This window comes from Nestor notabilis, unplaced genomic scaffold, assembly GCF_000696875.1.
Source record: "Nestor notabilis isolate BGI_N333 unplaced genomic scaffold, ASM69687v1 scaffold9702, whole genome shotgun sequence".
Lineage (NCBI taxonomy): Eukaryota > Metazoa > Chordata > Aves > Psittaciformes > Psittacidae > Nestor > Nestor notabilis.
The window spans coordinates 88,517-110,999 of NW_009919852.1; the positions used below are offsets into that span (position 1 = coordinate 88,517).

At 33.4% G+C, this 22,483-nt stretch overlaps 1 protein-coding gene across 1 annotated transcript in view; it reads right to left on the bottom strand.

Moving 5' to 3' along the window:
- Positions 1–21,724, bottom strand: part of RTTN (rotatin) — a gene marked incomplete at its 5' end in the record, with an annotated part of 46,387 nt that extends 24,663 nt beyond the window's left edge. Inside the window, 10 exons of the mRNA XM_010010427.1 lie at positions 669–867; positions 1,641–1,752; positions 8,018–8,100; positions 10,461–10,653; positions 13,836–13,907; positions 15,184–15,342; positions 15,974–16,081; positions 18,247–18,375; positions 20,178–20,397; positions 21,570–21,724. Of these exons, the coding sequence (XP_010008729.1) occupies positions 669–867; positions 1,641–1,752; positions 8,018–8,100; positions 10,461–10,653; positions 13,836–13,907; positions 15,184–15,342; positions 15,974–16,081; positions 18,247–18,375; positions 20,178–20,397; positions 21,570–21,724 (1,430 nt within the window). The remainder of the gene's footprint in view (positions 1–668; positions 868–1,640; positions 1,753–8,017; positions 8,101–10,460; positions 10,654–13,835; positions 13,908–15,183; positions 15,343–15,973; positions 16,082–18,246; positions 18,376–20,177; positions 20,398–21,569) is intronic.
- Between the last annotated feature and the right edge of the window lie 759 nt (positions 21,725–22,483).

A 22,483-nucleotide genomic window follows, 5' to 3' on the forward strand; every position in this document is an offset into this window, starting at 1 on the left:
AAAAGCTCTTAAAAACCTTAAGAAAAACTGAACTAATTTTCATTCTTCACTTCAGGTCTTCCAAACACTTTGTACAGATGAAAGAATTTGTTACTATGCAAATGGAAACATGAAATACAATCTGAAGACTATTTTGAAGTGGTTCCTTCTTTAAAAAAAGAAACAAAACACCAAGGTTTATCATCCAATACTTTCCAAATATGGCAAGCATTCTTTACTCTTCTTTTAGTGAGACAGACAGACCCCAAAATACTGCATACAATTTAAAGAAGAAAATCATAAAAAGAACTGAAAAGAACTGCAATTCTGAATACCTATGTCATCTATTGTTCTACTAAAGAAAAAAAAAATTATCCCTCCAAAAAGGATGACTAAATGGCTCTCTAGACAAAAACCTAAAACATTACCAGAGGAATACAGAAGTCCTACAGAAGACAGACACCACAAATAGAATCTCCAATATGACTACCTTTTCTGCAACAAAAAGAAGTAATACAGACTCTTTTTTGTTGATTGTATTTTTTTTAAGGCATTTTTGGACCCTTCAGAAGCAAGAAGTGATCAGCATAATACTTTTGATAAGAAACACTGGTAGATCTCATTTCAAACTTTTCACCTCTACTGCTACACCTTGTTTATAGTTCAGCAGTTATTTACTGATGTCATACCTGCTGAGAGCTGTTAGCAAATGTGCCTCTTGAAGAGCAATTCCAGTATCTTCTGGAGTGACAACCAGCAGGTTGTGCAGAAGGCTGCAAACAGCTGACAAAAGAGCAGGTGTGACTACAGCCCACTGTTTAGAAAGGGCAGCAGACATGGGAGAATCACGTTGACTTGGAGATTCTGTTGTGGTTGTATCGCTTTGACCTAGAATGCATTTAATAATAATGCAAAACAAAACAAAAAAAAAAAAAAAAAAAAAAGGAAAAACAACAGATTTGTTAGAGCAGTTACATAAAACAAATTGCTTTTTATTTTTCATAAAACATCCGATTTCCCTTTACATTTAAAAGGTGTATTCTGAAGAAGATAAACAAAATAAAACCAAAAGAAGAAAAGAAAACAACAAAGAAATCAGATACAGGAAATGCATTATTTAAAATAGTCCTGAAATAAAATGTTCATTCTACAAGGCACTAATAATTGTTAAAGATACATGGTAAATTTGGAAAGATGTATTTTCACTTCCTTCCTCCACAGAAAGGTGTTTTCTATTTGTACACAGATGTCTCTACATACATTATTTTATATATTTATTTTTTTCTACATTACACACAGTTTTACCTATCTACATATATAGAGAATTATATATACATCTCTCTATGTGTGCACATATGTACAGGACAGCTTTACCAAAATTGATTGTTTTGAAAAGGTGACTGGATGCCAGAATTAGAATTTAAATGTTGAGTGACATTTCAAGCAGTATCAACCATTTTTACTTATTTTTGTCAAATATTTCACCCTTATTTCATTTTAAAGGCAGCATTTCATGTTTGTCTTCTAAAACAACCACTAGAAGAATCAATGGTCATTGTTCCAGCAATACACAAGCTCCATATGCATGTACAAATACTGGAATATGGGCAGGCTAATGCATCATATTCATCATTAGGTACCACAGCCAAAGTTTGACTTACCTTGTGCCATAAGCCGATCAACTACAGTTTCAGGAATAAAACTGACTGAATTTGTTGGAACTGTTGCCTGAAGCTCAGTAACAGTCCCCAGTGTTGGTGACATAGACAGAATCTAGAAAGCCATAAAAAGGAAATTAGTTGATTCCAGCTTTTACAAGAGCAGACTTCTATTTATATTTTGCTTGGGGTGCAGGGGGAACCACGCCATGACAGGACCCAGTAAAACCAAAACATGATGTAAAAATTACTGTTCAGAACCAATTTGATTACATTTTGTTCCTTATATGTGTGTATATGTATATACACATTCTATAAATATCTAGTAACTGAAACTATTGAAAGATGTTTCGGGCTGTTCATATTTCACATTTCAGTTAAAAACTGATCAATGGTCATGTTACTGAAAATTCCTCTTCTTCATCCCTCTTTCATCCATATAATTGACTCAATCTACATTTGGATAAAGATAGAAAGGCATTACTGAAGCATTTAAACTCAATTTTTTCATGGACTATTTGCCCTACTGAGAACATCAGCACTTGTCCATCTGTAACAGGACATGCTCAGATAAAAATATCACAAGCGCATTAGTCATCAGCCAAAGTTGACATTCCAGAGACTTTCTGACTCTGGGTACTTCTCTTAATCTTAGGTCAATCTGTATTCATTTCATAGTGAAGATATATTTACACAATAGTACATTCTACTGTCATACTACCATGCTCCTCCTACCAGTTTTACATTATCTATCATGTTATTAATTTTGCATGATTTCAAAGTTCTTAATGTTCTTGCTACTGTGTTTAAAACCATAAGCTTGAGATCAGGAGACCTAGAGTCTCCAGCTTAATACATGCTTTTGTGACACAATGAGACCCGTGACCTGTTTCAAGAGTATAGGATAAATGTCTCCCATGTCAGGTCACTTTTTCATTTCCATTTTTTTGGTTTTCTAGCTGTACAATTCACATTACAAAAGCTTTCTTCAAGAATGTCACTATATAGCGTAAAGAATACAGAATGCTGGGGAATCCAGCGAGCTTGAAGGAGGATGGCGTTAGACAGCAAACTTCCTAAGGAAGACCAAAATATTTCAAATGTTTTCTTTTCCAAGTTCTATTAGAAAATCAGTTGGAATATTATTTTTTTTTTTACCTAAAAGAAAGTCAAAAGTGACTTAATTGACAAAAAACTGTGGAGGGAAGGAAATCACAGATTACTCCCTTCCTAGCTATTGTATCCTTGCAGTTAGGTCACTGCTTTCCAGCTTTGACTTACTCAGCAGCATTTTGAGCTACAGGAAGAGTCAGCTTTAGGCTTTTCTCATCTCCTAGAAGGTTTAACCCTACCTCCCACTCCCTATCACTTTCAAATGTTGTTTGTTAGGTTTCTATCAGCACGTCTTTACTTGAGACCACAGTGCCTACATGAGCTAAAGGTTGCCATCTCCATGCTGTAACTCCCTTCTCTCCCCTATTTTTCCTCTTGTCTCCCATTATTGTCCATCCTACAGTCCTGAATCTTGTTCCTCAAGCATGCTCAATTGTTCCTTAAAAAAGACAGATTACTGTAACACAGAAAACAAGCTATAGTAAGATGTGGGGTGCATGTCTGGATCCCAGGATTCGCATATAGCCTGGGTCACAGAAACACTAGGACGTTTGGCTAAATAGTTTTCTAGTTAGTAAAATGCAGAACCAAATTGTACCAATGAACTTAAATTCAAATTCTGGTCAGATTATGCAAATAAAATTATATTTGCTAATTGAAATAAATTATTTAAAGTTCCATGCTTGCTGATTTAAATAATTATTAAAATCCATATTAAATCAACCTTGACACATGATAAACTCTGCACTTATTCAGGAATATACTTCAATTCCAAGCATTCTAGTAAGTGACAAAAACCAACTCTTTCTTAAAAAGTACAAACCCCAAATGCAACTTCTAACAGTCCATATGGTTCTTCTGCAATAAGCAAAGCACTAAAAGGAATTATTACTACACCGAAAGTAATTTTGAATATATTATTATGTATTATATAAGCTTTCGTGTATTAATAAATAGTATCACCTACATTACACAATTCTTTCTCACCTTTTACAGAAGTGTAAGCACTTTGGGCAAAGAAATAAAAAACAAGCTCTTGGATATGTTAAAAAAAATTCAATAAATGCTTTATCTAGTTAGAATAATATCAGCTTTCTGCACTGACAGAACATTTATTGGTAATTGTTTCACAGTAGGACATGTGTTAAAACCAGAAATTTTCTGCTATCTTAACAGAAGAGACATAGTAGCACAATGAAGTTGTTTCCACAATGTTCTGCCCTCCAGGAGAGAAAAGATATTACAACTTTTATAAATCCCTTTGATAAGGATGAACTGGGAGTCTGGGACATTGCATCTAGTAAAGGATATTTTCTATTGCCACCATATTCTTTCTGGGAGCAATGCAGCAAACAACAGACTTTTGAAGGGGGTTTAACTGAAGAATAGAAAGGGTTGTGTGGGGGGGGGGAGATGAGGAATGCAGATTAGAACTAATACAAAAATTGTCTGAATGGAAACACAGGAGAAATGTGAGGGTTTTGCCATTTATCTAACACTTATGAATAAAAGGTCTTTTCTTAACCTCTAGTATAAAAATCCCTCTGGCATTGCTTTAATAGGCTTGCAGTGATTAATTCTATTCAGTTCTATTTTCAAAGGTTTAAATCACTTAACTGTATAGCAGTCTGGTAACCATGGTTCCAGAAAATAAAGCACACATTTTTGTAAAATAGCAAGAAGATTTCACAGGAAAGAGTCGCCATGACTTAACACTATCTGGGAAATGTCTGTAGATCTTTAACCTGCACCATTTTTAGCTCAAGTTTTTAAATAACTGCTCAGTTTGCTAAGCCGACCAGGGCACAGCACAGCCCTAGTGTATTTATGCATTGTGAAGCAAGTTAGTATATCTATGCTGATTGGTGTTCTCAGTCACACGTAGTAAGCACAAACCAAACATGTTGGTTGCAACAGGAATAAAGATTTGTCCTCTGTAATGATAACCTGAGTTAACATTTAAACTATGAATTCCATAGATTTTTAATCTCAGAACTGGACATTCTGCGGTATCCACATTCCAGTTCGCAGAAAAACAAATACAAATTTGATAAAAATCTTTAATCCTCTGAGATCTTAAAGACACTAAATATAGTGCACAGTTAACAGCTAACAGAGCAGCACTGCTGCTGTCTTTTACATGACCTTGAAACATTGATTTCATCCTCACATTGCTATGCTTTTCTCTATAAAATGGGCAAAAGTGTACTTACGGCCTCTGCAAGACCTCTGAAAGACTATTTTATACACTAAATTTAAAAAAAAAAAAAAGTTCCCTGTTATTAATATATCTGCTTTTTAATTTTCTCAATTTTATTTTCTGCAAATTTGAGGATGGGAAAAAAAAAGATGAAGCCAAAAAGTAATTTAGATTTTTATTTTCACTTAAGATCACATGAACACTGTGTGAAATCAGCCTTTGATAGCAGATAGCTCAAAGTATTGATTACATGAAAACTGAAAACAGAGGAGAACTAACAGTGTCTTTTTCTTTTTGTCCAAACTGTTTTCAAATATAAAAAACAAAAGCGAACAACAAAAAAATATGCAGACCTTTTCACAGAAAAAAAATTCACGTAATTCAGTAAAAAGACATCACTATTGCTTCTCCAAATACATTCAGGATACGGCTTACTGAAGAAAAAAGCAGTTTCAGCTTCCTAGACTGACATTCACAAAATGGATATGGACATACTTAGAATTACTTTTAAAAAAAAATAAATATTTAAATATCATAGAAGATCTTCTCATAGAAACAATTCTACTTGGTTTGATAGCTGGTATCTCTCAATTATTTGTGCATGTTGACCACAAAAAGCCTAACATTTTTCCCTTCAATAAGACCTGCCGACTCCCTTCCATCTGCGATGGGGAAAGCATGCCATCTAGTGGGCTTGGAATAAGTACATCTTGCTACCATCAATATACAAAACTACAAACTTTTGGTGTGACTTCATACATGTATTTCTTTTTTTTTTTCATACATCAAAATGGAAAACTTTGGGCCAAACTGTAGGAACATAAAATTTAAATTTAGTTAGGAATAAATTGTGAATGCCTGACTTAAGGACAATTTTGAGATTTTAAAGGTATTTCCAAACTTTACTAGAAAGACAGTTAATAGTCATTAACAGCCCTCCGAAATACAGTTTGTACTTAGCCTCAGTTCTCTTCTTCCATCTTTCTTCTCGGAGTTCATATTGGCATTTGAACATCAGACCCCTGCATCTTACAATCTGTCATGTCAGCAATGTATTTTATTATAGAAATTTAGTGAAAACAAGAATTTAGAGCTGCTAAAATGGTCCATGAAGGACAAATGGAAATTAACTTCTATAAATGACAAGCAAAGTTTTTATGTGAAATTTTCATATGTATCAGGGGAAGACGGAGAAGAAAACAAAACCCACACTTGAATAAAATTCTCTTACATTAGCTGTAAGAGCATAATCTTAGCAAATACGAAGTCTCAACATCTGGAAGACTGACACGAATGAGCGTATCTTAGTATTACATTGAGTTTTCCACTTTAATTAGTTGCCCTTTGTTAAATAGAATGGTAGTGCTACGCCTTTACGTTAAACTATGGTGCTACTTTACACATACAAATACAAATTTGGTCTAGTAGATTCAAATTATTTTTTCACTTTTTCTGCTTAAGCAATTTCATGTAATGAACTCTTCATGAGAACTCAAGCACAATTTTAAGATTAGACACTCAACCCTGATGAATTGATGAAATTTATGTTTCACTCAAGTAACATGAACCAAAGACAAAATTTTTTCAACTTTTATTCCTATAAGAAAGTGGCACTTAATTTATTCATTAAAAAGCAAATTGGAAACAATTGCTTTTAAACAACCTGAGGTTTTTGTAAATGTTTTTAGAGCGCTATTCCTGTTAGCATCTACTTCCTGATTTGCATGCATTTTCATTTATTTTCATTTCAAATATTCAAATTTGAATATTTGTGTTTAAAGGAACCCCAAGCATCTTCTGGGCCGTTTGGGTTCTTTAGATAACTGAAAATCAAAATAATTAATACAATTTCTGAAAAAGAGAAATTTTAGCTTAAAACTAGAGTACAACTTTTCCTCAATTACTAAAAACATGCCAGATAGCAGTCACAGTACTAGACAGCAATAAATTTATAAAAGAGAATGGTAAAGAAAAATTATAATTGCAAAATATTTTGAGACAAAACTCCAACACTGGCTTTCCTATATTTTTATTTTTGTCACAATCCACAGGAAAACTGAGCATAAAAATTTTAGTCAATAAAATAAGATAGCACCCTGTGCTTTATCAGTCTTTGGCATATAGGCACATCTGTTTAACAGAAAAACTTCTGAGCTATGACATTATGGCTTTCATATTACATTAGATGGTCTTTCATAAATCAAAGATTTTTGAAGAAAAAATTAAAATGGATTTTCAGTGCAACATGTCAGAGTTTTCTTAGTTATGCTGCAGTCTGTGAAAATATATGATCTTTATCACGTAACTAACGAATGTTATAAAAGCTTCCTCCACAGCCTGATCTAATATTGCAAATCTACTCTGGAAGTGGAAGAATGTATTTCAATTTCTCTTCCTTTGCATCTGCCATCTTGAAAGACAGCATATGTTTATAGCTTTTCATTGCAATAATCATCCTAGCCAGAAACAAATTTTTCAAGCAGCCACCTGCTTTCTTGTATTTTTCATGTCTATTTTGGGTCTTGCAAACACTTGTGCCACTGTTACATTCCATAAAAGCAGTTTCAGAATCCAGAGTTTATTGTGACACAGAATATAATTTTAACCTAATACACTTATGTGGTTTTGACTGATCCAGTTTTGTAGCTGTGTAGTGTAAATATGGGTTCACTCTGAAAGGACAGTTAGGATAAAAGCAGTGGAAGTGACAGCTATAGATGGAGATGACTGTATTTTGTCAATAAAGCAAATTACAAAGTAATCTCTAGAGAATATGTCTTGCTGTGAGAAGCTACAGAATTCAGCACTGCCTTATGCATTTCACTAGTCAAGGTAAGCTATTTTATTTATTTTTGCTCAGGTAAATAACAATAAAAGTTTTCTTCAATACATTAAATCTACTTCAAAGTAAATTTCAATTTAGTTTCAGCTTTTAAATTTTCAGTTTAATTTCAGCTGGGTTTTTTTTCAGCTGGGCTTCTATAGCATTTGTAAAAGTACTAAGTTTCTTCAAAGCATTTCATGAACAACTTGAAATATAAAATTAATATATTGCTCTGCAAGTTACCATCGTTTCAGATGTTGACTGAGAATGTGAAGACTGGCTTTGACTGGATGGAGCCTTCCAAAGATTAAGAGAATCATCAAAATCTGTAGTAAAAAAAAAGAATTTAAAAAAAAAAAAAAAAATCAAACAAAAAAGGTGTTTTTTTTCATTCCTAAAAGACCTGCAGAGAGCATTACAAGATTTTCAGAGGACTGTTTCAGTGAAACAGAAAAGTAGCCAACCACAGTTATATTCTGAGAATGATAAATTTTCACACATTGTACCTATGAATTCTTATCCAAGAAATCCCTTCAATAAGCTGGACTTAAATATAATACAATTTTCAGTGCTACAAAATAGTCTGGAAAAATATACACTTAACTCAAGCAGTTGCATACACTTTAGTAATTTGAAATAGTTCAGATTTAGTTTTATTTAAAATGTAATAGTACTAAAGTATTGAAGATACTGGGGTGTCACAGCACAAACATAATTAACAGATGTCCATGTCTTAAAAAAACCCTTCAAATTCACATTTTAAAAGAAGCAGTTTCAAGAGAACCCACGGGGGGTTGGAACTAGATGATCTTAGGGTCTTTTCCAACCCTAGCTATTCTATGATACTATGATAATGAAGACAGAATTACTTTGTAGATCTGTTTCAGAATAAAAAGAGCCAAAAATAGCACTAACCTGTCAATAGTAGGTTGAGGCTTTCATATATTTAGAAAAAACCCAATGAATAAAGCACTAGATTATACAGATTCTGAATGCAAAACCCACAAAAGTAGAAATCCTATACATATCTTAGCTAATTACTAAACTGAACTAATTTTATTCTCTAACTTTAACTTTGCAGATGGATTTTATTTTTGTACTCCTGCAAAATGTGAGGAAAATACACTGGGAAAAACACGACAAAAATGGGTTTAGCAAGATAAACCAAAGCAAGATCTTCTATTAAGAGATAAGGGACCTATTAAAAAGCAAAAAAAGGTCATTATAGATAAACACCACAATTCTGAACATATGAATAGAGGACTCATAAGCCTTTCAAGCACTACAGTTTTAGAGATGGAGCAAACATTATCCTGTCCTCCCTTTTTTTAAATAATAAAAAAAAAAAACCAAACTGTATCTTGTTCCTGAAATATCATAGATTATTCTCCCCCTTCATTTCAAAGCTCCTGGAAAAATCTTTTTTTTTTTTTTTTTTTTTTTTGGCTTTGCTTTTCAACAACCTAATAAAACAACTCTCAACTGCTCACTGAAAAGTTCTACAATCCTGGAGTTTGAGTTGCTTTCAGATACGATATTGCATCAGATACCACAACTACCAAGAGGCACAAATACAACAAGCATGGAAGGAGCAAAATGTGTTGGATTGAAAAAAAATTACACTTGCAGATAAATAAAGCAGCCACAGAGGAAATTGAGGACTTTTATGGCTGCATTTTGTATACTGCTAAGGTAAGCCTCTGAAAATCAGACAGATAACCAATAATATTAATTTTCCTTGGGTCTGTCAAAGTCATAACTTGGTAGGGGAAATAACATTCCTCTTCTGTTCATGTTTCTGTAAATAAATTTAACAGAAGCAGGCCTACAAGAACTGTTTAAATCTGTTACCTTAGAAGATGGAAATACAAAAACTTAGGCACACATAAAAGTAAGAAACCAAGAAGAAGAATTAACTTACTGATTTTCCCTCCCTTGAACAGTTTTTACTAATTGAGCTCTCTGAAGAATTTCCTAGCTTTCTAAACTTAAGATCATAACGCATATTTGGACAGAAATGCTGGTTCCCACAATGCATCATAGTAAGACTTAGAAATATTGTTCAGAAAACAATTAAGCAATATTAAAAATTAGATCAGAGATACTCCAGGCATACAGGTGAAAAAAAAAAAAAAAAAAAACAAAAACCCAAAACCAAAAAAAAAAAACCAAAAAACCCCCAACAATCTGAGTATTAGATTTTTTTCAGTCTACAAATTAAATATCTGATGTCTTAGAATGCAGCTAACTTCAACATATAAGAGCCAACTCCTACTCATGCATCTTTGATGTTGAACACATCAAGAAACACGAGTCTTAGAAACAGTCCATGTATCTTTTTCTAAACTTTCATTGTATTGATCTGTCAAAGTCATAACTTTAAAAAGTATTTTGCCAACAGTATTTTGCAAGAAATTATACTGCGGAACCAACTGCATCTTTTCTATTTATAACTTTTTGATGATGTAGGTTACAGCTCAGAGCTTTTTCTGCAGTATGTTAGAACTAGTGGCTTATCCACCACTTAAATCCTCAGGCAATATTTTTCTTAATGTATTTAAGGGCATGGCTTGAATATTCATTTTTGGTTCCATTTTTAGTAAGAATTTTTTGAGGTAAGTTACTCATAACTAGAAATTATTTACGTAGGTTTAAAATACTACAAGATTACATTAACATCACTTACCAGTTATATCATCTTTTTTTATGATGAGGTTGTCTTCCTTGGAAGAATTCAAATCAAACATGTAACATCCTAGGTAACAGTGTTTCACCATCTGCTTCACATGCTCATAGAACTGGCAGTGATACAAAAGGGCCTTGAGTGCAGGTTTTCCTGTCTGAGAGAGGCCAGATTCTTCATCATGTACACATGGACCCTGAAGACACAAAATTCACAGACATGATTTCTTTAAATGAATGTTTTACATAAAAACTGTCCAAAAAACCCCAAATTAAACCTAATACTGTGTGTGAGTGCATATGCATATACATATACATAGCTGCTTTACAGGCTTTAACTAATAGATTCCAAAAACCAAATGTAGATTTTACGAAGGCTGAGTTAAATTATAAGATATTACAAAAACTGTAATATTTTAGCAAAATGTAAGTAGCTATTTAGCTCCTATGAAATTTATTAACAGCTAAATAGAAAGTGATGGAAAGCTGTAAATGGGTGGTTTTAAGACTGTGTATGTATCAGGACACTTTATAATTTTACTTTCTTATTTAATTCTACTTACAGATACCAAATAGTGCAAAACTTTTCCTTAGAAAAAGAGCATAGTCATACTAAGATAAGAGTAAATATCCTGAAAAGGTCAGCCTGTTCTAAAATATACTGCCATTATACTACAACTAGCTGTGTCAATCTACTATGATAAAAGATTTATTTAGAAAACAAGACATGAAAAGAAAGAACTTCTCTTTGAAGAATGGTTTTCAGTCATTTCTTTTTAAATACTGACTTCAGGGAAAACTTTCTAGAGCAGTGGATTTATACATGAAAAGAAAGACTTCATAGTTTTATTTCAAATAAACAGCTTGCTTTGACTGTTTTCGTTACAGTATTTCTATGGCAACAGAAGACAACACGAAGTTTTATTCAGCTACAAGATAACCTCTTTCCAACTGACCATAAAAATTAGAAGTAATAATTGCAAAAAGAACCCAGACTGAGAAAAATTCAAACCAATTTCATTCTGCAAGGCAGTTTTAGGTGGCTTCTTGCAGTACTTCATGAACAAACTAGTTAGAACTATGGAAAGAAAATTCATGACTGGGAATTAGAAAATTTCTTTGGTAGTTAGGAGAGAGCAGAGATAGATCAACTGCAAATAAGTAATTTGAAAAACACTATTTGTCCCCAAGAGCCTCTAAATCTCCCCCATCCCCTCCATTTACACTGAGCACAAGCTTACTTTCTAAGAAAACAAAACAAAAAACAGATCAAGTAGAAGCAGTAAAACTAATTTGTGTCACATCATAAATTATAACCAGAGGTTTAGATAGCTGCTGCTCATTCTGCTCGGTTTCTGTTATACAGAAACTGCTTTCCTGATTTGCATTTTATGTCAATTAATAGAGAATCAGATATGACTGTTTGAAGAAGGTAGCATTTCATGTAAGCTGTTTATGATGAATTATAAAACAGTAGTCATACATACATGTCATCAATATGATTAGACTGTATCAACTATGACAAATGCATACTTTGGAAACTTTTTACCCAGCACAGTCTTTGCCAGTTTAAAAAGCTGTGGCAGATACCGTATTATACAACAGGGGCCCTTGAAGAGTTACATTTATAACAAGTGCTCTAACTTCAGCAATCTTCATACAACACAGTATGCTGCAGAATGCTGTGTAAATGCTGTGTAAAGTTAACTTTACCCATGACAAAAAATTTCCTATGTCACTTTTTAAAGTAACATAGCAAAATGAATTATCAACTAGGTATAAGGAACACTACAGACATTCCTGTGGAGATACAACGTATTTATAGTCTTTCCTTTTCCTATTTACCTGAGAAATATAAATGATGACATTCTACTTTGGGTATGGTACATGGTTCCTATTATTCACCTAGATTCATTTAATAGCTCTCCTTTGAACTCGCATGCAGTCATGGCAACAGATGAAACATTTTACTCATTGCAAAGGAAAAAAAACCCCTCTGAAATACAGAATTTTATTTTGGTATCTTGTATCTTACAATTTTAAGTGTCTGTATTTTCAACAGTTTTAATTTACCAGTTACCATAAAGTGCTATTTGATAACATCTTTCAGCATGAACACTTATTAAACAGAATTAGCAAAAAAAAAAAAAAAAAAAAAAAAAAAAAAAAAAAATCTTCTTCCCTGTGAGAGTAGTCAAACCTTAGAACTAGCTGCCCAGAGAGACTGTACCCTTAGAGACACTCAAATCCCAACTGGACACAGCCCCAAGCAACCTGCTCTAGTTCACCCTGCTTTGAACAATGAGTTATGTTTTTAAGAAGCATTCAAAATTACCTAAGCAATCAGCTGCTTCATTTTATTTTGGAAAGGGTTGTTTCTCAACACTTTTTTTTTTCCTCCCCTCTCCAAAGCATTTTATAATCACCACATTCTCCGAATTTTATCTTCCTCATACCTGTCAAATCATACTGCATTTTAAGTGCAGGTTAAATAAATGACCAATTTCTATCCTAAATGTTAATGATACTACGTAAGTAAGTGAATTTCCTAGGAACCGAAAGATACTATACTCATGAAATACAACATACATAAAAAATACAACATATATAAAAAATAACCCTTTGTTTCTGTTCTCAAGCTTGCTAGAAGTTTGAAAGAAGTTTGTCTATTCATATGTTTTGCTTTCTGAAACGTCACCTTAGACATGTAATTCTTTAAGTTTATATTTTATAGGTTGTCGTGGTTTAAGCCCAGCCGGCAACTTGGCACCACGCAGCCGCTCGCTCACTCCCCTCCTTTTCCTTCCTCCCCCCGCTCCCGGACGGATGGGGAGGAGAATCGAAGGAATGTAACTCCCACGAGTTGAGATAACAGCTCTCCAGTAACTAAGGTATAATACAAACCACTACTGCTACCAATAATAATGATAAGAGGAATAACAAGGGAAAAGGACACAACCGCTCACCACCCGCCGACCGATACCCAGCCCGACCCGAGCAGCGATCTGGGCCTTGCAGCTAACTCCCCCCAGTTTATATACCGGGCATGACGTGCTGTGGTATGGAATACCCCTTTGGCCAGTTTGAGTCAGGTGTCCTGTCTCTGCTTCCTCCTGGCTTCCCCTCCTCTCTGGCAAAGCATGAGACTGAGAAAGTCCTTGGTCAGAGTAAACATTACTTAGCAACAACTAAAAACATCGGTGTTATCAGCATTGTTCCCAGACTGAAAGTCAAAAACACAGCACTGCACCAGCTACTAAGAAGGAGAAAAAATGACTGCTGTAGCTGAACCCAGGACATAGGTATACTGACATAAGTTTTTATATTGAGTAACATCTCTCTGTGACCTTTCTTCTCATGCAATGTTATAGTCACTCACTTGCCAAATACAATCTTTCATGTCTTCAGTAGGAAGTGGAATCACAAGGAGATTTTGTAGAATAAAAGCAGCCTGAAAGAAATGAAAGTATCATTATTGATATCTAGCCATCACAGTTCAAAAAAAAAAAAAAACCCCAAACAAAAAAAAGTGCATCAGATTGAACAGCAAATCTACATATTATTCCACTGCTTTAGAAATATGCTGAAATACAAAGAATTTTCATGTTCACGTTGGGGGGGGGGGGGGGGGGGGGGGGTGGAGATTAGAAGGATATAACCCAAAACCCTTCAAGCTTTACCTACAAGAGACGTCATTAGGGCATACAGTTTAATCACTGTTCCAGTACTGTCAACACTATTCAATTAGCAAAACAAGAAATCCTGGGAAAAAATTCCCACGCAGGAAAACATAACTGTTTATGACCCTTCACTCTACTGTCATTATGTTTTGTATTAATTGAGACAATTAATATACAGACACATAGGTTCCAAACAGCTTCCTTTCTCAATACATGGTATGGTTTTTTTGCTCATTTATATCACACACAGTTTGCATGTATATGTGGGTGGACTGCAACTGCTTATTTTATGTTTTGTCAATCTTTGGTCAATAATTTGACTCAACATACTACTGAAATTATTTGGAAGTTAAATAAAACAATCAAGTGTCCATTCTCAAAAGCATTTTGCACAAATAAATTCAAAATATTATTTTGGAAAATGTTATTAGTTGAGCAATCTGGGAAAAAAATAACCCATTATTTTTCACCATTGTTTTTTCTCAGTCATTGCAAACCAAGAAAAATATTACAACTAGAGTTGATAAAGTTGCAAAAAATGTGTACACAGCTTAAATATAGTATTATATAGTTCTATGTGTTATTCTGTTAGAGTACAGTGCCTAGACAAATTACTTCATTCTTGCAATGGTGAGATATTTATCTCAGATCAATTGATGAGTTCATACCAAACTGTACATAAATGGAACAAAACAGTCATTAAAACCTGGGCTAACTTGTTATGCTTTGGCAACCTGTTTATCTGCCTGAGTAAGCCTTAGGAGTTTTTATGCATTCCTTATATTATTTAGATCATTTCTGCTTTTACAGTAGTCATCTGTATTTGTTGCTTCTTGAGTAATTCTAAATAAGAAGCTAAACATTTAATTAGGTAGCATTTAACTTACAACGCAGTAGGTGTTGTGCAGCATCATAGAGCAGATATATAGAATAAAATATAGAATATAAAATATATAGAATAAAACATAAAAAAGAAAAAGATAAAAATCTTTTCTCCTTAATGAAAAAAACTACAAACTTGACAACAGAAGGACATAAGAAACATACCTCCCTGCGTACCATGCTACATTCAGACTGATCCAGAAGGATGTTTATCACTGTTCCCCACAGACCTCCTGAAATATTCTGGCAACTTTCTGCTAATGCTATACATCCTACTTCAAGAGATGTAAGAGCTGATCCTATTCCAAGTGCTGTAAATCTTACCTGGTACATACAAATGAAACACAAAGTGATATCTCTTACAGTAATTAGCAACACATTTTTTAAAAATTATTAAGTTGCAACAACTGAACTCAGAGCTTAATGGAATAATTTAAAAAGTAACAATCTTTTTTCCTATATTTCTATGGCCCTATACTCATCATCACAACTATGAGTAAGTAAAAGGCTGAATTAATAGAACAGCTTTTAAACATGTAAAAACAGTAAGTCTTCAATATTCTTTAAATTTTACCACTTAAAAATAGTTCCATTTAGCAAACTTGTAATTTAACAGATTTGCATCAAATACACTTGGCTCTAAATTTGTAGTTGATATAAATGTTTCTGCTTTGCAGCTAAGTAACAGCAATATCAATGAGAACTGTCTATGAATCATGATCACAAGTGACTAACGAAAGTATACAAGACAAAATGTAGGGAAGGATTTCTCAGAAGATATTTATATGGAAACATTCTCCCTACTTTACTGATACTGAAATTCAGTATATATAGTGAGTAACATTTTAAATAATGCAAACCAGTAGTTTCAATATTAAATAAATTGATGAAATAAAATTTTTGCAAATATATAAGGGTCAAAATAAGATATCAACTTCACATTGCATTAACTAACCTCAGGGTCTCTATCTACCCATAAAGGAACCAGCCATGCCAAACCTAGCTGAGAAAGAACTTGTTCTTCACTGTTATCATAAGGCAAAGACCAAAGAGATATCCAGTCCTGATTAGAAAACAGAAAATAAAGAAATTATTTTATAAATCTTTCAATACCATGCCAGCATACCCACAGTCTGAGCTGCCAAGCATACTAAAACACTTTATGCACACAGCACTGATATTCCTGGAAAGTTTTTGATTCTGCCTCTACTGAATAAAATTGGATTTGTGTCTCCTTCATAGAATTAGGACAGCAGTGCTAAAGGGAGATTAAATATACTGGGAAAATTATTTCCATTCAAAATTTACTCCATACATTTTTGATTTCTGCTCATTGTTAAAATCTGTCTTTCTGTCTTACACACGTGCAGAAAACTACTAAATAAGAACATGCAATTATTACTTCAATCACAATTTATTCTTTCTCTTCATGCATCTGCCACATGATTAAATAAAGTTTCTCAGACTACCACATACTAATTAGCTGCAGATTCCATGAAATCATACTTGACTTTGCAAATTAATTTTTTAGCTCAGTCTAAAAAAAAACCTCCATACCTGCCAAACACTCTCTTTAACCATGGCACTGCAAAAATGATGCATTAAGTTCATAATGAATTATGACACCTAAAATTTTATGTATTTGTATTCTGACCATCTCAGCCCTGTATAGTCATTATATGGTATAAGACTGATGTTTCATGTGGAGCAACGTATTTTGCTTGGATTTTCTCAATGCATGCAATATTAATTACAAAAAGCACACTATTTTAAAATCCTTTAATTTGGGGAGGGAGGATATTAAGATACAAAATGAAGTACAAACCATAGGTGCACAAAGCACAACCAATGAAACGTTACTATAGTAAACAAACAAAACATTCAGCAGGTCTAGTGCACCCTAAGCATATGCTCTATTTCTCAGGTACTACAAACATCTGTCCATCAGTACCACCTAAAGGATGTTATGTCTGATTTAATAAGGTGGTTCTTTTAACAACAAAGAACTAATGGTTCATAATACCACTAATGATCAAAAAATAATTCGCTTTAACTAGTTTTAGTTTCAAGTCATTAGACTGTGCATTTTAAGTTCGTAGTCATTTACTTTGTTTTAAATCACAGTTATCCAGTATACTCTGTATAACACTGCTTGCACAAAGAAGGGTAATTTTGTATTTTCTCCTTGCATAAGATTTGACACTGAACCACATGATTGTAAACAGCCAGGATTTAAAATCTTTTTGAGAATATAAATTATTAATACAGTCTAGACATTAACACTGCTGTACACACACAAGGTGTATGATTTACAGACACAAAAATGCCACCTGTTATTATGCTACTATACATGACCTAATTCTTTGGAGGCTACAGTCTTCCTGCAGCATACTTAATATTCTGTCCCTCAGCAATTTTAATGAACTCTATCAGCACTTAGTATTTTGAAGATACTAAGTAGTACAGAAATGAAGAAATAGATATCTGGATTTTGGAGAAGTGGGTATACTGCTTTTTCTAGTTACTGAATCAGTAGTGTTACTTGATCATATTGAAAGGTTTTCACCTGTGGCTATCACAGAAATAAATAAGAGTGGCTTTTAATTCTCAAAAATGATTACCCTAAATTGCTGAATTTGCTTTAACTGCTCCAGGATGAAGGCTATTTTTTATTAAACTCGCCAAAATTCAGCTCTCAACATATGAAAGTACAAGAGCAGATATGAATTTTGCTAATAGGTAGTAAGTCCTTTTATGAGACAATCATTCTTTCATGTATGTATATATTCTTTCATGTATGCATATATATACACATATATAGATACATGAAAGAATACACACATGTATAAACATGTTAGAAAGCCCATTATTTGTATGAGGCTGAATGATGTCAGAAGTCCTTAAATTTATTCATCCTACACAAAATCCTGATTTCTTATTTTTTTTATAAAAAGAAAATTCTATTTTATTCTCAAAGAAGGCGTTTCTAAATCCACAGAATTACTTGCAGAATAATTTCAGTGGGGCAAGAACTGAGTCTTCAGCTTTCCTATTCATTTATCTAACATTATACACCAAATGAGATTGAGTAGATTTTTTTTTTATTTTTACTATATTTTTTTTATTTTTACTCTGTTGCCATGTAAGACATCTTCCCCCACTACATATGAAAATCTCTGTTTGTAGCCCTCACAAATGACAAGGTAAGGGCAACTGTAAGGCACTCACCATATCCTTGGCTTGAGCCGTCATTTCATGAGATAAGTGAAGTAAGCAAAGAACTGTGCTTTTCGTAACACCTTTACCCATGAAGGACATAGCATTTCCTCCCCATTCAACATAAAACGATGAGATGACCTAGGAGTAGGGGTACAAGTTCATGGTAGACTTACTGTAAGCAGTATACAGGTACTGCTTACACTACTAAAATATAACTTAAACCCATGAAAAGATGGCAGTTTCAGCTGAATTATAAGAATTTATTTATTTGTCATTTGGTCATGTGATGGATTCCTATATGGTTACGCTTCTGAAAATCAGTGGTTTTTATTTGCTTCCCAAATGAAGAACACAGACAAGCTTAATAATAACCATAATATTAATAGAGGCCTGAGACTTTGTTTTTAATGTGAACAGCCCATCTATTGTACACAGATTTTAGTGCTATGTTTGGAATTAAAAATTTAATTTCTTTTCAAAATTCTGTGTTCATGAAGAAGGGTCATTTATATCTTTCATTCTGATTTGAACTAGAATAAAAATGTGTCAGCTCTGTATATCAAATTCTAAGCAATAAAGGTCACTGGATCATAAAGTAAAATAAATTCTCTGACTAAGTATCTCCATATACGTTAAAATAAAAGAATGCTGCTTTCAATGAAAAATGACCCAAAATATTTTACTAAAATCATAATCTTAAGGCTTATACTTCTCAATGTATTCTTTTCTCCCCAGAACATGGCAATTTAAACATCTCCATTTTTGATGCTGTTCTTTCTTTCAGTGGCCCACTGTACAGAAATTCTTTCAGTCCCACTTTCTCCGCTTCTCCAAAAAGACCTACGATTACTTTTATATTTAAGCCAAGTAAAACTGCATAATTCTTCTGCACACAGAGCTTATGCATTACTAGTTGATTTCACTCCATAATATTCATTAGGATTTTGTCCAGTAATAATCTTTTTTTTGTGTAACAACATCTATAACCTTGATGCCATTTTTAGTCTAGACTTCAAATCTCAAAACTCATCTAATCAAACAGTTCTAAAACATATATATCTACTCAAGGAAATCTTGGCAAGTGAAGACTTCCCCCGAAAATACTTTTTTTTTTTTCCATCACAAACATGATTATCATCTATATACAAACTTTCCAGATACTTATCTGGTTGCTATTCATATCATACAGAATTGCAAATGAATTAAACCTATTTTAAAAGTTTTTCAAGCCTCACATTTTAGTATTTGAAACTAAAAAGAAAACTTCTAAAGGTATCTACCTTAGTGAATACCTGTAAAACAATCAAAAAGACAGATCTATGCTTTTTCTACAGCTTTAAGATGACAGGATTTTTCAAAAGATAGAATTTTAGGAGCAAAAACTAGTTGTCTATCATGGCCATGGACTTAACAAACAAATAAGAACACTGAAAACGAGAATGAAGTTTTGGCTTCCCAACAGCTGCATCATCTTGAATTACCTCATTTCTGCTTTCTCTGTGTTAAAAACCTGCCTAATGTGTTACTCTTCCCCCAGAACACCATTCTCACATGGATTTTCCTGTGGGAGAGTACTCCCCAACACTCCCCAAAAAAACCAAAACAAAACCAAAACAAAACCCAAAAACAAACAAACAAAAAAACCCACTCCACACACATCTACTTTTCGTCTTGATTAAACTATAGTCACTCTTTGTATTACCTGTTGAACAGGTGATGAAGGCACACACATAATACACAAAACAACCAATCTTTATAAGAACAGATACAGATCACTCAATCTAGTCTCCATATTTATTTAGCAGAAAAAAGCATCTTTCCCCTACCTACTCCTAGTGATGATACTCTAAAAATATATCATAAAAATTACAGAGTAATTAGTTAAGCACTTCTTTACAAGCATTCAAACCAAAAGCTAAGTAATAACATAAGTTACTTACCTCAAGAAGACTTGTTAAATATTTCTTACAAATTGTAAGAGGTTCAACTTCAGCAGAATAGTTACTCCATCCTGGAAATGCAGTAACATGAACCATTCCTCGTAATGTTCTCTCCAGTGAAGGAAGTCCATAAAAACGTGGTGCATCTGTTAGCCTTAAACATTGTAGCAGCTTCAGAGCCAGCTCAGTTCTGAAAGAGCCAGCAAGTTCCAAGCACTCTCTGGTTTAATTGTAAAAAACAAAAATCATCAACTGTCAACATAAAGTTATTACAAGGAATCATTTTCCAAGAGGGCAATGCCTCATTCTTCTTACTGTTAGTCTGAAAGTCTCAGCATCTCAATTAGTTACTACTGCCTTATGCACAGACTAGCATGGAACTAAATTTGACATTTCTAGCTTCAACAAGGTTCTGAAAACATAATATTGCATCTGATTATAATAGGGCTGCTTAACTAAAATCTGACAAGTGAGATATAACTAATTACTAAGGAGCATGTTAAATAAAGAGTAAGAGACTGAAAATAGTGATAACAATGAGAAGAGTTGCAAAGCTTAGTAGTTACACTTATGTTTGTTCTTGCTGAAGAGACAAATTTAAAAACATTTCCTGCAAAATACCATCAGTCTAGAATTCATGGTCTAGGTATGGCAGCTATAACTAGCAGGAATTTCTATAATCCTCCCTTTTCCAGATGTCAAGATTTTTAGAAAATGAATAACCAAGCTGGAAGAGTAAAGAAGGTAACATTGAAAGAATCTTTACAAACAATTACACTGTGGCACTTAAATAAACAAGTATTATCTTGAGCTGCTATTTTAGTATCTCAGAATACACATGGACAGAGAGATTTAGCATCGGAATATGTTATATTAGAAACTCGGAGAAAAATAAATTAAATGCTTAATTGACAGAAAAAGGTTGGAACTTCATGCTGGAAGTCGCTGTACTAAATAATCACTTATGTGCACTGATATACTGTATTAGGCCATAAAGGAGTTCAACTGAAATAAACATTTGTTGCTATTTCAAATATTCCAATGTTTTACTTTGCTATAAATAAATGATACAAAATCAATGAAGTTATCATTTGCTTGTGAAAATTTCCAGCAGTGACAAAGAAATGGCCCATCTTCTCCCTGCAGTCAGTTTAACTATTTGCTGAACAAATGACCACTAGCACATCACCTTCCAAGTTTCCTAGTTGATTTCCTAATTTTACTATGAGAAGGCCTATCTAATGTTGATCTTCAAAGGAGTATACTCCATTTTTACAATTAAAGACGATTAGGTCATGATGTAATTATATTCAAATTCTGCCCACAATACAGCAGCAGTAAGTATTATGATCCCCAGTCAGAATTACACAGGCAGGTCCATTTATACTGTACCTGTCAGTCACTGACATGGAACAAAATAATGACGTGTTAAAAAGACGAATGAGTTCTTTATCCAATTGCTGCCTGACAGAAGCCTGTACTTCATCTATTTCATCCCGCACTTGGGATTCTGGTCGCACTAGGAGGCCCAAAAGGGATTTTGGCTTCTAAAAGAAAAGAATAAAAATACAGTCAGAAAATGCATTATTTAAATCCTATTTTAATATCCACACAAAAGCCATTTTTCTGTTGGGAGCTTGCAAATCACAAAAAGTATAAATTAAAAATTCCATGATCATTTTATTAAGAAGTATTTCTGTAAAAAGCACAGTAAAAATGGGGAAATACAAGTGCATGGAGACTGTACTTAGTGTGATATCCTTTTTAAGACCATGAATGATCTTGTATGTGGGCAGTTTGCCCTTGGCCTGTGAAGAAAAAAGGGCAAAAAAGTACTTTGCAAACTTCTAAAACTGCAGCCATCACTTTTATACTTTGTTTTTATAAAGCAAGATTGAAATATTGTATTTTGACAAATATAATAAAAGTTGGTTTATATTGCTTTATGTTCATTTTCTACTTGCTTTTATATTTTCCAATTCATCTTAAATTGAATAGTATTGGACAGAACAAATCTCAAGTAGAAAGCACAGGAGTCTAGAAAAAACTGAAAAATAGACATAATCATTTAAAAAACAAACTTAAGTGACAGACACACTGAAAGCAAATCTCTCCTAACTTACAATTCTTGTTCTTAATGTGAGACAGATAATGTTTATTTCTATCTTTTTCCTAAACAGAACATTCCAATAGAAACATTAAGTTTTTCAGTTACATAGACAACACATACATAGTTATGTAGCAACGCATACCTTATAAGGCTGTCTGTGCTTAGTGCACATAGAATCATAGAATAGTTAGGGTTG